The sequence below is a fragment of the Ciconia boyciana genome, chromosome 5, assembly GCF_034638445.1.
Source record: "Ciconia boyciana chromosome 5, ASM3463844v1, whole genome shotgun sequence".
In the NCBI taxonomy this organism is placed as follows: domain Eukaryota; kingdom Metazoa; phylum Chordata; class Aves; order Ciconiiformes; family Ciconiidae; genus Ciconia; species Ciconia boyciana.
Window position 1 is genome coordinate 8,302,333 of NC_132938.1, and position 15,245 is coordinate 8,317,577.

Sequence of the window (15,245 nt, forward strand, 5' to 3'; positions counted from 1 at the left end):
AGACAGCCCAAGCCCCAGGTGACTTAAACGCAAGGGAGCTGGAAGGAGATGGTTTGCATCACATATTCTCCTGTGGGAACTGAAACTGAGCCACAATGGAGCTAAAAATGCTTCATGTAGGAGACTAGACAGAAGGCAAAAAAGAGCCTTCCAGGTTACAGCCCCCAGACTGGGGTGAGGGAGGGCTGCACCTGGGTCCTCCTTCCCTAGACACCAACCATTTAAAACACTGCTGAGTTTCATGGATTCAGGAAAGAGCTCCGTTACAGCAATTGTCACCAGCTAGATCAGCCCTTGGGGCCTCTTGGACACCAAAGGCTGAGAGAAGGGTGTTATTCTGATAACTACTAGAGAGCAATTTCTCCATATGTCAGTTTTGGGATGCACTGGTGTCGTGGTTTAACTCCAGCTAGCAACTAAGCACCACGCAGCCGCTCGCTCACTCCCCCCCGCTGGGATGGGGGAGAGAATCGGAAAAGTAAAGATGAGGGAACTCGTGGGTTGAGATCAAGACAGTTTAATAGGGAAAGCAAAAGCTGCGCGTGCAAGCAAAGCAAAACAAGGAATTCATTCACTCCTTCCCATGGGCAGGCAGGTGTTCAGCCATCTCCAGGAAAGCAGGGCTCCGTCATGTGTACGGTTACTTGGGAAGACAAAGACCATCGCTCCGAATGTCCCCCCTTTCCATCTTCCCCCAGCTTTATATGCTGAGCATGACACCATATGGTATGGAACAGCCCTTTGGTCAGCTGGGGTCAGCTGTCCCAGCCGTGTCCCCTCCCAGCTTCTTGTGCACCCCCAGCCTACTCGCTGGTGGGGTGGGGTGAGGAGCAGAAAAGGCCTTGACTCTGTGTAAGCACTGCTCAGCAGTAACTAAAACATCTCTGTGTTATCAACACTGTTTTCAGCACAAATCCAAAACATAGCCCCATACCAGCTACTGTGAAGAAAATTAACTCTATCCCAGCCAAAACCAGCACAACTGGGGCAGCGATGTTTAAATAAAACCAAAACAATTAACAGCATCCTGCTCCTGGGTGAAAATAACACTTGAATTTGCATCTGAAAACATGAAAGGGAGTTCTGCCCCAAGCGGGGCCCAAAGAAAACTCCACAGTGCTGGGCGTGCAGAGTGAGGTCAAGTCCATAGCAAGGTGAGAAAGAAAAACCAGGGTAGAGACTCTGGGTGTCCGGGAGAGGTGAGCCAGGAGCAGAAGGTGAAGGCAGGAAGGGACAGTGGCCTTCCTGACAAGGGGCACCATCCCACAGCACCCAAACAAGAAAACCAAGTTTGGTGATAGTCACAGAGCCAGCCACCAGTCAGAAAGTCCACCGAGATAAAAGGAGCCAAGTGTTAAAGAAGAAGCCACTGCCCAAGCGCTCAGACACCATTCAGGGGGTCGCACACACACCACCCGAGATTTTAACTTCTAGGACCGGAGTGCCTTCGCAGCGGCAGCAACCCTGAGCTGATGGGTGCCCCTTTTCGACTCCTCGCTCACACACACACTCACTCTCGGGCACTTTCTCTCTCCTTTGGCTCAGCCCTAGGTTTCCCAAAGCAGAGTCTCCGATACGACGTATGCCAGATGAATTTATTGGTACAGCGGTGAAAACAGCTCGAGCTGGGTGCCTCCAGAGAAGGACCCAGAGCAAAGAAATCCCTGGGTACTCACACCCTTACAATCTAAATTGCCCTCCCCTCAGGAGACGGTTTGGACCAACAGTAGTATTTGGGTCTGGGGTTTTCCATTCTTCTTTGGGCCCTTTCATTGTCTCTAGGCGGGCCGATTCTTCTCTTATCTCTAAGACTGCGGCTTCTGCTAAGGTTGAAGCCTCCTTATCTTTCTGCTTTGCACCAGTTTTGGGGGCCTTCCTTCATGTGGCCAGGTAAAAGTTCAGTGCACGATTGGTGGATCTAGGTGAAAGTTCTTGTGGCCTAAGACTTCAGCAAGCCTTGATACTAATGCTAAAGTGACTACTACAACACAAGTCGGCAAGGAAAGATCAGGGTGAGGGTCAGTAAGGTACAAAGCCAAGCACAGCACCCTTCCCACCCCGCAGCGCAGGCGAGGGACTCCACCTACGTGCGGTTCCCCTGCCACCGGCTGGAGGGTGCAGGGTGGAGGCCCCAGCCAGGTCTCGCACAGCTTAGCTGGTGTCATGGCAGTCTGACCCAAGGTGGTGCAGCTGTGCCGTATCAGTGCAGGCCTTGAACACCCGCCAGGGTGTGGGATGAGGATAGAGGAGGATTACAGAGAAAAAGATGGGGAAAGACCCGTAAGAGAAATTAGAGCCTGTTGGTACGTGCAGAGCCCTAGGAGCATCCCTCTTAAATGGATGTGTTGATGGTCCTTTCTATTACAAAATCCTCCACAGAATTTGAAGGACTTAAGAAAGGGTGGGAAGCCCCAGCAGAGGCTAAGGCCTCAGAGCAGCAGCCTAGATCAAGACCAGTCTGGACCCTCCCCGTCCAGCAGCACTGGTGACCCCTTCAGCTGGGAGAGATGCTAAAAATCCCAAAAGTTAGCACATCCCCCAGAAAATACATGCGGATGAGAGCTGGCTCTGCCTGGCAGCTGGACAAACTGTGACCCATGGGACAAAGTTATTGCCCTTCCAGCGGCGGGAGTCGGATGCTGCCCCTGAAGGAAAAGAAGGGGAGAGAGCTATTAATTACTCATGTTTCTGAGTTGATGTTTCCCTCCTCTTCTTCTCCTTCAAAGCTGATCAAGTGGAGGAAGAAACTAATTCATGTCCTTGTTGAGCCTTTCCTATTAGCTAGGTCTGGGTAGTACAGAGCCGAAATGTAGTACCAGCTCAGGAGAGCGGTGCGGAGCCAGCTCTGCCGTGCTGGGAGGAGGGCATGGTGGTGTTTGTGCTAGTGACAGGCTGCACCACAGCCTGGGCAAACTCAGCTAGACTTTGCTCCAGTGCAATCTGTTTCTCCATCCCCAAATGTCTGTAACTTAAACATTGTCATTTGGCTTTTTGGGTAGACTTCTCCTGGATTTTCTGCCTGTCAGTGCCCTGAGCAAAACCCCAGCGCTCCCGTGCCAAGTGCTCGTACGTTTTTGCATTAGCATCAGGAATCCCCTCTGTTAAGGGGTTAAGGAAAAAGCTTATTAAAATGGTTTAAATGTGGTGCTAATTAGTTTAGATGTAATGAGCAGCATTAGGCGTCTGGTTACTTTGAAAGGGATTGTTGAATAACCATTTCTGCCGACATTCCAATTTGCATAATGACAAGGTGTTGGCATTGCATCCACCATTAATTTGCTATATTTATAATGCCATTATGGAGCCGCTCTTATCCTCGTGCACTATAAAAGGTATATGGAAATATAATATATGATTCTGCTTGTTTGGAAATTGCTTTTGGGTATCTTTGAATTTTTGTAATGGTATTTTTCACAGTTGAAGGCTAACAGCACCAGGAGGAGAGTCTGCCACAGGTTTTTACTAGGGCTGAAATTAGACGTTGCTTCCACATGTGCATGAGCCTTTATTTTCCCCAATGTTGAAGCAGAAGCAGCAAACGAGTGTGCTTGGGAATGCTGCAGAGCGTGCTCAAAGCAAACACGCTATTTCGCTCAAAATCATCGCTACGAGGCGTAGTGCTGGTGCTGTAAGTCCCAAAGAACATTCTTAATTGCAAACCTCAACCTATTTAATGGGTCACAGAGAGTGCAGCTTGGTTCTACAAACTCTCGGTCAACACAAGGAGTTGAACAAGCCCTACCAGCAGCTCATCCAAATGCTCTCTTCCTGCGCTTCTCTTGCTCTCGCACAGCCTCTGGGGACCAAGGGAGAGGAAATAAAGCTTGTCACCCTACCTATGTTAAGGATGCAAAGACAGGAACGAGTCTCTTTATGTGCAGGACAAGTTCTTGTAATGTATATGTGCGGTTGTGGGAAAGAAAAAAAAGAAAGAAAACAAGCAATAACCAAGATATTTGTACTAAGGTCAGTAGATTTATTTTCTTTCTCTTGAAAAAGCAGCAGTTTACCGAAGAGGGGTGAACTTTACTGTGTCAATCATCATCTCACATAAATATTTCTGTAACTTGCAGTTCTTTGCTGCAGTGTCATCCCTCCTTCATTGTCATTGTAAAATGTTTCCGCTTTGTGACATTACAGAGAAGAAAATATAAAAGATGTATTTTAAAATAAAATCTAGCACTTTGGGTGGAGTGGCAGTTCGAGCTAGCCAAGGATTTGTAATATAATGAGATCAAATTAGTAAATCATCTATCAGATTTAGCCGCTGTTTGTCACATTGCCTCACCCTGCATGCCCAGACTTTTGGGTCCTGACCATGAGTTGCCCTCTGTGTCCTTGGTGTTTCCCTACTGATACAGGTTGCATCCATAGGATTTCCAGTGTCCACAGGATTTCTCCTGAACGGGCACTGCAGATTTAGCAGCTCTACATTTCCGATGCTGTGATAACCTCCCCAGCTGCTTTGAAGCTTATTCAGTATGATGAATTCACATCTCTGCCAGACAGCATCAGGAAAGTAGAAAGAGCTCTCACTGCCAGGGTTATTTTCACTGTGACAACCATCATTCTGTCCACCTGAGATGTCTGTGTAATGCGAGCGGGTGGCACAAAATGGTACGGGCAGAAGGGAAAAAAAAGTTTACAGAAATGCACCAGATAGATAGAGAGAAATGTGGTTTATGTAAACCCACTTTGTGAGACAAACTGATTAGGATCCCATTTGTTTACTTGTCTGTCCCCTTCGTCTTCAGTGTCCACTCTGATCTGTGCCTTGGTTTGCATCCCACAGTCTGGCAAATCTTCCAATATCATAAAAAATCTTACTTTTATTTGTTCTTAAGTTTGTACGGCTCTACAACAACCGTATTTGCTTGCTTACTCTATGAGACTGAACCAGAAGACCAGAACTGCCCAGCCATTGTAAAAGAATGTTCCTTTAAGTATTCAAATACATCTGTGTTAGAGCAGAACAACTTTATACACGTAACACAGGAGTTAATGGATATTTGCCAATATAGCAGACTACAAGCAGACATCACGGTGTGTTTTCGGGAAATGGATTTAAGTTCATACAGACAAAACTTTATTTTTAACATTTTACTTAGGTAGTATAAGAATAGAAACATGTAACGTGACTGTGAAGTCAGTCAGAAGCAGAAGGTCTACAATACATGTGAAAAACCCTTAAGAATTAATCTAAAAAAGTAACTCTCTAAACCCACATTCCCTGCTCAACTGGAAATAACACTAAGAAATTTTGGGGGGTGATAATATAGAACACTGGTTTCCGATGATTTCGTATAACGTCATTGACTGTTGTGTGTAAGCAGTGACACAAAATATTTCAAAATATCTTCGGTTATCTCCCCATCATTTGGAATGTATCAGTATTTATGTGCTTTTTTCTGTTATTTCAATTATAAGACATTTTACTGCTGTTTATTCAGTGAATGTGAACAACTGAAACTTGCTCAGTATAAGTTGAAATATTTGAAGTAAAATAGATGCAGTTTCCTTCTCTTTTACCTGATTCAGTCATAAAGTGAACAACGGTAAGGTGCAATTAATAGCTGAATCATTTCTCACTAATACAGGCTTGCTCCCTTGGTTTTCACACTGACTTCACGGGAATTAGTTCAAAAATATGCTAATGCCCCAGATCTTCTTTGGTACGTGCCAAAGACGTCACCTGAAAAAACTGAATCAGACTCTGAATGTGCTGCTCAGTGTATCTGAGACGAGAATTTGTCCTCTGGCAAACGCTTTGCTAAAAGTTCTCTTGAATGTGTTCTGCATTCCGACTCCCCTAATGCTACATTTTATGAACGAATAACAAAGTAATTAAAAAAAAAAAAATTAACTCGCAGAATGAACCAGAGCAAACACCTCCTGCTTGTGTCATAGTATCGTCCCTTCGGTCAGCAGGTTCTACTTACACTGTACCAGGGTCTCTGTTTCTCATTGACGACTCACTGAAAACAAGCTGCATCCCTCCAAAAAGCTCCGTGCAGAAGCACAGACGACTGCGTGCAGCGCAGGGGGCACATCAGGTAGGATGTGTGGGAATTGGCTTTTGGGCCTTGCTGGGCGGACAGTATGGGAGCTTTGGGGGCTTTTTATGGCTATCTAGCGGGATCCCCTTGGTACGATAACCTCAAATCACTGCATCAAGCCCGTAACCTGTTTCGTTCTCTTAGAGAGCCAGAGGATTAACGGGCAGGAACACGGGTGACGGAGTTAGGACATGCAGGCAGGTGAGAGCATTTAGCTTTAGCCCACTGGGTGCTGAGTGTTCAGACCAGGGATGTTTCTCAACAGCTGCCATGTGCCGTTATCATCAAGCTTCTCCCTGGCAAGCCTGTAACCATGCGGTCTGTTCCAATGCCACCAACCAGCTGCAGAGCCCTGGTCCAGGGAGCATCATTGGAGAGTTAGCTCTTCCGTGCTGACACTCTAAATAGCGTCTGCATACAGACAACATCCTGTGACCTGAGACGTCGTACGGCGTGCCCTACACTGCTGCGCGGTCTGCACGCCGGGGAAGACAAGCACTAGAGCTGAGGCTCGGCGGTTTTGCTCTTGACTTCTATGAGATCGGACCTCTGGACGAGGTGTTCGAGCAAGGATTATCAGTAACGTCCTACACTATGCTGAGAAAGCTACCTGCGGCTCTGTTTTCAGCACTGCTATAAAATGTGAGAAGCCTTGTTAAATCGAGTTTAATGACTAGGAATCTCAGGCTAACTGACTCCTTCATCCAACAGCTGTGAGTAATAATACTCACATGAACAGGTTTCACTGGCAGGATGCTAACTGACCTGGGGTAGGAAAATCATCTACTCTAAAGCTCTGAGCAGCTCCCTGTTGGAGCTGAATTATTTTCCACCTGCGGGAATTGTTTGCCGTTCCCGGTGTGCGGACAGGGTTTGACATCTCTCTTAATTAAGCTGGGTCACATCCCATCTGAGCTAACGGTTCAACTGCTAGTGGCACTAGCTCAAACCCGGTCGGTAATGGGTTAGTTTTACAGTGTGGAAGAGTCTCCTGTGTCTCCATTTCCCAGTTTAGCTGGTTTTCTCCTGCCAGTAAAAGCTGCGCAGAGCCGTACTCCACTACTACTTGTAACGTTTTCCCAGAAAATTTACTTCAGAACATCTTTTCTCGTAGAAGTTTTTATTTGCACAAATGCAAATGAGTCTGCTCCGAGACTTCTGGCGCTTGCACCCTTCTGAATGAGGGGAGATGAACACCCGGAGCGGAGCTGGGGTGCCCCCGCATCCTCCCCGCCTCTCCCTGCAGCCCGCAGCGCTCCAGCACCCACCCGGGCGATGGAAACCACCGGCCCCGCGGGGGTCTGCACCGCGGAGCCGGCTCCGCTCGCCCTTTGCCTGGGATACCCGCGATGGCGGCAGATTTTCGTTCCATTTTATTCCTAGGGTGGGTGTGCGGGAGGGGGATGCCGCTGCGGAGCTCCCGGCCGTGCGCGGTCCCTCTCCCCCGCGGCTGCCAGCTCTGCCCCAGGCTGGGGAGCCCACGGAGCGGGGCACCGGGAGGAAGGAGCCGAGGGGGGGAGCGGAGCCCGGGCACCCCGGCCCTCGGGCACCCCGGCCCTCGGGCAGCGATGCGGGGGGCGGGTGCCGCAGCCGGCCCCGCGGGGAGGGGGGGGGGGAGGAGAGGGATGCGCAGCCCTCATCCCCCCTCTTTGCTCTCCAAAATCGCTCCGGAAAAGGCTGGTTTCTTAAAATTGCCCCTGGGAAGACAGTCGTCAAATTTCTGGGCCGAAAAAAAATTAAAAAAAAAAAAAAAGGCAAAAGAGTGGAAAAGAGTGGGAAGAGGGAGCCCTTCCCCGGGGTCACCTCTGGAATCAGGCAGGGAAGGGGAGAGCAGGCGCCTTTGGCAGCGGGCTGGAAGCGGCAGCCGGAGCGGGTGGGCAGAGCCGTTGTGGACTTCTTCTTTGCAATGAAGAAAAAAAAAAATAAAATAAGGACTATAAAAGACCGACTTTGAAACTAATTTAAAAGTAATCAGCGGAAAGGCGGGGGAAAGATTGCTTCATTTTTTTTAAAGTAGCGGAATCTGAATGAAAGAGCCGATTTATATTCAATTTACATAATCCAAAATATCAGGCTCCCCGTCTGCGGAAACACAGGGGAGATCTCGGATTCTCTACGAGAAAGAAAATATTTGTGGTTTTTTTTTGTTCTTAATATTGCACAACAGGAATCAGCAGAGCCAATTCGGCAAATGCAAAGAAGGGAACTAAGAAGGGAAATACCCTCTCTTGTACAAGAAGAAAGTTTGTTTGCGTATAAGAAATACGCTCTCAGAGGAAACGAAACGGGAAAAGGCTGAGGCAAGACATCCCTCCAAGCGGCTCCGGAGCCAGGCGTTTTCCAGAGGAAACTCGTCTTACAAAAACCCAGCCGAAAAGCAGGGACTCAGCACCACGGCAAGCCGCCTTTGCCTTAAAGTTTATTGATTGATTGAAAGTGTTTAGCAAACAAAGTGCTTTCGAGATCATCTCTTGCTCGTACTCCCATACCTTAGACATTAATTATAAAGTTAAAACTTTTTTTGTAACAACCAGAAATATACAGAAATGAGTAACCTAAAAAAAAACAACCCCGCGCCCCACCAGCCCGCCCCCCGCGCCCCTTCCCCGCGTGTCCGCGGCGGCTGCTCCAGCTTCGGCTGCCGGTGAAGAGCGACGTGTGTAAAAAATAACCGTCATCGCCGTGAGGTCACGGGCGGGAGCGGCGCGTCGTTGCCTCAGCAATGTCGAGGGACGGGACTGATAGTTCTCTGTTTTACCCTGAGAGTCAAATGGGTACATAATCTTTTTTTTAAAAGTCTTTTACGAGTGGCCAGACCAGAATAAAAACGAAGCAAAAAAAAATTAATAATAATAATTTAAAAAAAACCCAAACCCACACAGCAACGAGGGACGGTGAAAACAAAAATACGGGTAACGATGATTTACATCTACTTGTATGTACACGGGGGAGGGAGGTTTTCCTCCTCCTCCTCCTCCTCCTCCTCCTCCCCCCCTCGGAAGCTCAGTCCGGACTCATCGCGTACAAAAGGGGGGCAGAAGGGATGGCGGCCGCCGGAGCCGCCCGCGGGCTCGGGGCCCGCCGCAGCCGGGGGCCGAGGGGCGGCGGGAGCCCCCGGAGCCCCGTTCCCTCCCGGTGCCGCGGCCAGGCGGTTGCTGGTTCCACCCTGCGGGGCTGTGGGGGGAAAAGCCGCGCGGCGGCCGCCCCTGAGGGGCGGCGGGGTGCAGCGGGAGGGGGCCGGGGGCGAGGAGGAGGAGGAGGAAGGGCCGTCGGGCTTATAGGTGCGGGGTGTAGAAAGCCGGAGCGCCGTAAGTCTGCGAGCCCAGGACGAAGGGCGAGAGGACGGCGGGGCTGGGCAGGAAGGGCAGCTGGGCGGCGCACACCAGCCCGCCGGCCGGGTGTCCGGCGTAGCTGCCGGGCCCGTGCATGGAGAGCGGGTTGCCCATGGGCGGCGAGTGGCTGAGGGGGCTGAGCCCGCCCGCCAGCGCCCCGCCGCCCAGCCCGCCGCCCGCCCCGCCGCCGCCGCCGCCGCCGCCGCCGGTGGGAGCGCTGGTGTCGGCCCCCGGGTTCTGCTTCTTCCACTTGGTGCGGCGGTTCTGGAACCAGATCTTCACCTGCGTCTCGGTGAGGCTGAGGGAGAGCGCCAGGTTGAGGCGCTCGCAGACCGACAGGTACCGCGTGGACTTGAACTTGTTCTCCAGCGCCACCAGCTGCTCGTAGGTGAAAGCTGTCCGCGCCCGCCGGGGCTTGCCCGACTTGGAGTCCGAGCCCGTCCGCTTCCTCTTGGGCTTGGCCTGCTGGCTCTGCGGCCCCGCGCCGGCAGCCGCCGGCGGCTGCTGGGGCTGCGGCGGCGGCGGGGGGGGCGGCGGCGGCGGGGGTGGGAGGCCGCCCGCCTCGGCCGCCTCGGCGCGGAGGTGGCCCGGGTCGGCCTCGCCGGGCGCAGCCGTGCCGCTGCCGCTGCTGCTGCTGCCGCTGCTGCTGCTCTCCTCGCCGCACAGCTCCTCGTCGTCCGGCAGCTCGCTGTCGGGGCTGCGGCTCGGCCGGCTGCTGTAGTCGAGGTCGCACTCCTCGCCCTTGTAGAGCTCGCCTTCCTCTGCGGACAACCGACAGCCGCCGTTAGGCCTCGCCGCCGCCGGACCCAGCCCCAGCCCCAGCCCCCGCCCGGCCGCGGCCGCGGCCCCGACCCCGGCCCCCTCCGGTGCCGCCTCCCGGGGTGAGGGCGGCGGGGAGAAACCGGCTCCGCGGAGCTCTGCCCCGCCGTGGGGCGGATCCACCCGCCCGGCTTCCCCGCCGCTGTCGGGACAGGGGCGCTCGGGGAGCGGGGTCGCCCTGCCTGGCCCCCCCGGGGCCCTCCCGCCGCGGGGATGCGGCTACTCCGTGCCCCCCGACTGCGCGGCCAGCCGCTCCTCCGGCCGGGAACGGGGCGAGGGGCTGTTCGGAAGCAGCGGGATGGGGCGGGCAGCCGCCTCCGAGGGGGACCCGGGGGCTGCAGCCCCGGGGCCGGGAAAGGGCCGTCCAGCCCGGGGAAGCTTTGCCGGCGCTGCCCCGTAAGAGCTTCCCGTCCGCGGCAAAAGCCGGCACCGAGACGTGGCCGGGGCGGGGGACAGACCCTCCTTTCCCACAGGACACTCGGCGGCCGGCAAGGCCTTTGGGAAGGCAACACGGGGGGTCCCGGGGTCCCCGGGGCAGGGGCGAGGAGCCGGCTGGGGGAGAAGCCCCCGCGCTCCCCGCCCGGCCGGGCCAGCCGTGATTTGGAAAGCGGGCAGCAAAGCTGTCGCTTTTAACAATTTTAGTGGCGGAAATCTCAGCATCGATGGGAGATTTGCTGGCTTGTGCTCTGGCGTTTTTAACCCTTTCTTCGCCTGGCTTGACCTCTTGTCACTTCCTGAGATGGAAGTATTAAAGTGGAGTAAATACTTGTATTGATTAGCAGAGCAGATACAAACTTAATTAAACTCATTTTGTGTAATGTACAAACTAGTTAACGCTCATTTAATTTATTTGGGTTTATATTACGCTCCAATTAACGGGTCTCCATCGGAGAGCAGGGTAATTATCCGATATTTAAGGCTATTGGACTTCTACTGACGGTTCTGTCGTTATGAAGCCTGAAAGCAAATCGCATTTTCCAGGCAGCCGGCTCCCCCGAGCCCGGCCGGGGGCTCGGGCTCCTCCGGGGCAGCCGGGAGGCGAATCCTCGCCGCGGTCTCCCGCCGCAGGGACGGGGGCTGGGGAGGCACGGCGGGCAGCTCGGGGGGCACAGGCCCAGAAATACCAGGCACAGGCTGTCAGACACTCCTCAGCGTCCCTCCACTGCACCTGCAAGGGGGCTGCAGCTCCGGGAACCCCCTAATCAAGGGCTCCGTTAACTCTGTTAACCGAGATGTGCAAACAGAAAGCGAATCGCTCCTCTGGCACCCTTATCCCGTCCGTACTTTAGTTGCTTTTAAGCCTCAAAAAAATGAACACGCTATTGCATCTCTACCTTGGTCCGTATCCTAACGCCGGACACCCTAAAGCCCATATATAACATCAGAGGTGTTGAAAAAAAAAAAAGTGTGTTTTGTTCAACGAGGCGATTTCGGCCAACGTCGGATAGGGCTGGCTCACCAGGAGAAAAAGGGGCAGAAGAGTTCCTTGTAATGCTTTTCCCCAGGAAAACATCCCTTCCTATCTCGGGCTTCATTAAACGTCCTTCCCAGCTTTCCGCGCAAGCCGGCGGACAGACAGCGCGAGCGATCGCCGCCGGACACGCACGGGAACGCGGGCAGGTTTTCCACGGCCCCACACCGCGAGTGGGGACGAGCACCCTGCAGCCTGCAGAAGCTGGGACAGACTGCCGCCCTGCAACCTGCAGAACCGGGACAGACTGCCAACCTGCAACGTGCAGAACCGGGGCAGACTGCCAACCTGCAACCTGCAGAACCGGGACAGACAGCCGCCCTGCAGAAGCCGGGACAGACTGCCAACCTGCAACCTGCAGAACCGGGACAGACTGCCAACCTGTAGGACCCGGGACAGACTGCCAGCCTGCAGAAGCCGGGACAGACTGCCGCCCTGCAACCTGCAGAGCCGGGACAGACTGCCGCCCTGCAGAAGCCGGGATAGACTGCCGCCCTGCAACCTGCAGAACCAGGACAGACTGCCAACCTGCAGGACCCGGGACAGACTGCCAACCTGCAGAAGCCGGGACAGACTGCCGCCCTGCAACCTGCAGAACCGGGGACAGACTGTCGTGCATCCTTTTTGCCACAACAATTTCTAAAAAAGCGCCTGCAGACAGGCCGGCGGGGCAGGGCTGGGGCTTGAGGGCAGCGCCAGCTCCCCTCGCTTTCACCCATACCGACCAGGGTGTTTTATAGTTGTAGTCGGTGCTTTAGAGTTTATTTTTTCCAGTAAACTCCAGAAAATTCCAGCCGTACCTCAACTCAATTTTTCCTTAAACAGAAAAATGCAGCGCGAATACAATTGGCGACGGAGATTGACGCTGGACTTGCGATTTTGTTTCGGGAAGATGTTAAATGTCAATTTAATACGGACTTTTAACTGTTATCTTTAACACTATGTGAGTTTTACGAGCGGGGTGTGAGGAGCGCTCTTTTCGCTCTCCTACTGCCTTTGTATTTCCCAGGTGTTGGGACTTTTCTGGCCAGAGCTACTTTTCGGAACACTTCCCCTAAATTAAACCACTGCTTGAGCTAATATTAATTACGATGGGGAAGGAGAGGAATTAAATTTCGTGTTTTTTCGAGCAGTCCCAGATCCCTCCGGGGCTGTTCCCGCTCTACACAGATTTCAGGCGGTGGGACCGAAGCGTCAGGGAAACTTGGCAGGAGGCGAAGCACAGCGCTTCGTCCTGCCTCCGGATCCCCTGATTTTGAGAGGAACGATAGTAGCATTTCTCTCCTTGTCTGGAGATAAAGGTGCGAGATTAGCGATAGGCTGACCTCGTCAGTCTTTCTGATCGCCCGGATCTATTTAGTATGACAAAAGTCAGATGAGTTTAGACGAAGAATTACCCCGGCTACGCGCTGCTCTTAAAAAAAATGGCTTTTGAATTCTATTAATGCCCCGCTCCCGCTTTTGCCTAAAGCAAACTTTAGGTTTGCCTAAACTTTAGCTAAAAGGTTAAAACTGCGTCTGTTGTAAAAGGCTCGGGCTGGAGCAGACTCCAGACCTCTTTCGCTGCCTAATTTTAATGGAAAGAGTCATGCTATGGAGGGATTAGGAAGCTCCGAGTCCTCCTCTCCCGCCCCAGACACAGAGAAATTCTTTTTCCCTTTCCGAGAAGTTTATCCCCTGCTCTCCCCTCTCAGGACACGGAATAGCTGTAGGTATTTGTCCCAAGTGCCATCTTTTCCCCGAAACCCTCCCATCTCCCCGGAGTGGCGGTGTTTAGAGGTGAGAAAGTTGGGATATTTGGACCCAGAAAGAAAAAGCAATCTAGAGCTTGGGTCGAATGCAATTCCCGATCAATAGCGAGCCCTAATAAGTGTAATAGGTTTTAATCGAGTAATTATCCGAATTTTGACCCTATAATTTAGATGTTAGGGAAGAGTTTGCAAGGTGCTTGAAAGAGATATGCACAATTCGATAATAGGATATCGATCCAGGCAGTCCTACATGCCACTCTGGGGCGATTTCCCCCATTATCCAGCCTCTTTACGCTGCTAAGCACATTTTACCTTAAATGTAATCGAAGGAATTTAATTGTTTTTTCAGAGATAACCAGCATTTTGTCACAATTAGTCTGATTTGTCCTAAAAAAGCCAAGGGGAGAGAGAAAATTGAATCTGTCGCCCAGAGCAACGGGCGGCAGGCTGCGGGGGGGGGAGAGGGAAAGGGGAGAGGGTCTGGAGCCTGGGGAGAAGGTACATAAAAGTCATAAACGCCTGGGGAGACCCAGGCGAGGTGGGGCTCCCTGGGGGTACGGAGAGAGGGGTTCGCATCCCCGGGGCCGCAGCTCCGGCCCTCCGAGGCCTCAGCCCTGGGAGCCGCTTGCAAGTTTGCCTGAGCCGGAGCTCACACCCAGGGCTGCCTCTCCCCGGGAGGAGGAGGATGGCAGGATCCCTCCCCGCCCCAGCCAGCCCGGCACCCCGGGACGGGTCCTGCCGCTCCCGGGGATGCACAGGTCAAAGAGCCCGGGGTGTCTCCCGCCGAGCTCCCCGGGGCAGGCGGGGCGAGGGCAGGGAGCGGAGCCCGGCCGGTGCCGAGCCCGGGGGCACGCCGCCAGCCCCGGCCCGGCCCGGGGGGATGCGCCCGTCCCTCCGTCCCGGCGTCCCCCAGCCTCACGCGGTTTTCCACCTCTTTACATCCCGCAGCAGCAATGCAGGGAGCGTCTGCCCTTCCCCGAGAGCCGGCTGCCCCCTGCCCCCGGCTCCCAGGGCTGCCTGCGGGGGAAGGAGGGTCTCCAAAAGCATGCGAGCCCCTTCCCCGGGGAGCTGGGTGCGGCCCCCCCATCCCGGGGGGCTCCGAGCCCCCCAGACCTACTTACTGATCAGGTCTGCGGACTTCTTGCACGCGTCGAAGTCTTCGGCGAGAGCCTTTTGCTCGGCCAGCTCCGTCCCTGAGTCCTCGGGCTTATCCTCCGCCCCCAGCGTGAACTCGGTCCCCACCGATTTGTACAAGACCGCGCACTGCCTCCTTTTGCTGTTGAATTTGTTAGGGTCCAGGATGTCGAGCACGGAGAAGGAGGTGGTTCTGTGCACCATGGGCAGCGCGGCCACTGCCCCCTCTTGCCCGGGGGTGTTGCTCTGGTTGTCCCCTTGCCTGTCCCTATTGCCAGGGCAGGAGTAGAGCGGCAGCTCGCCGCCGGCCGAGAGCCGCTGCTCCCCATGGCTGTCCATGCCTTCCCCGTGGAAGCCGCAGGACTCCCCGCCGATGCCAGCCGCGGCTGCGGGGGCTGTCACCGCCGCGGCTGCCGCTGCCGGGATGGAGATGTCACCGACCTTGTCTCTGCTCACATTCATGACTCTTTGCAGAGCCCCTCTCGGTTGCAACTTCTCCCCCCCCTCCGCGCCTCACTCTCCCCCCCCCCTCCTCCGGCGAAGTTGAGCTGGAAACTCCTCCCCGGCCCCGCTCCGGCTGAGGGCCGGGCCGCTGCCTCCAGCCCCCCGGGGCTGCGCTGGGTCCAGCCGGCCGGGAGCCTCCGGGGAAGGCAGGGAGTCACAAGGTGATGCTCGGCTCAGA

At 54.0% G+C, this 15,245-nt stretch overlaps 1 protein-coding gene across 1 annotated transcript; it reads right to left on the minus strand.

Annotated features, from left to right (window-relative positions):
• Nucleotides 1–9,331: 9,331 nt before the first annotated feature.
• NKX1-1 (NK1 homeobox 1) lies at nt 9,332–14,902 on the minus strand. The gene is made up of 2 exons (XM_072863243.1): nt 14,551–14,902; nt 9,332–10,149 (listed from the first exon to the last, which is right to left on the minus strand). Exons 1-2 carry the CDS (start codon nt 14,900–14,902, stop codon nt 9,332–9,334), a joined length of 1,170 nt encoding a protein of 389 aa, XP_072719344.1.
• Between the last annotated feature and the right edge of the window lie 343 nt (nt 14,903–15,245).

Coding starts and splice junctions, on each gene's coding strand:
- NKX1-1 (XM_072863243.1), bottom strand. CDS start 14,902: ATGGACAGCCATGGGGAGCAGCGGCTCTCGGCCGGCGGCGAGCTGCCG. Junction 10,150..14,550: donor GAAGTCCGCAGACCTGATCA/GTAAGTAGGTCT, acceptor GGTTGTCCGCAG/AGGAAGGCGAGCTCTACAAG.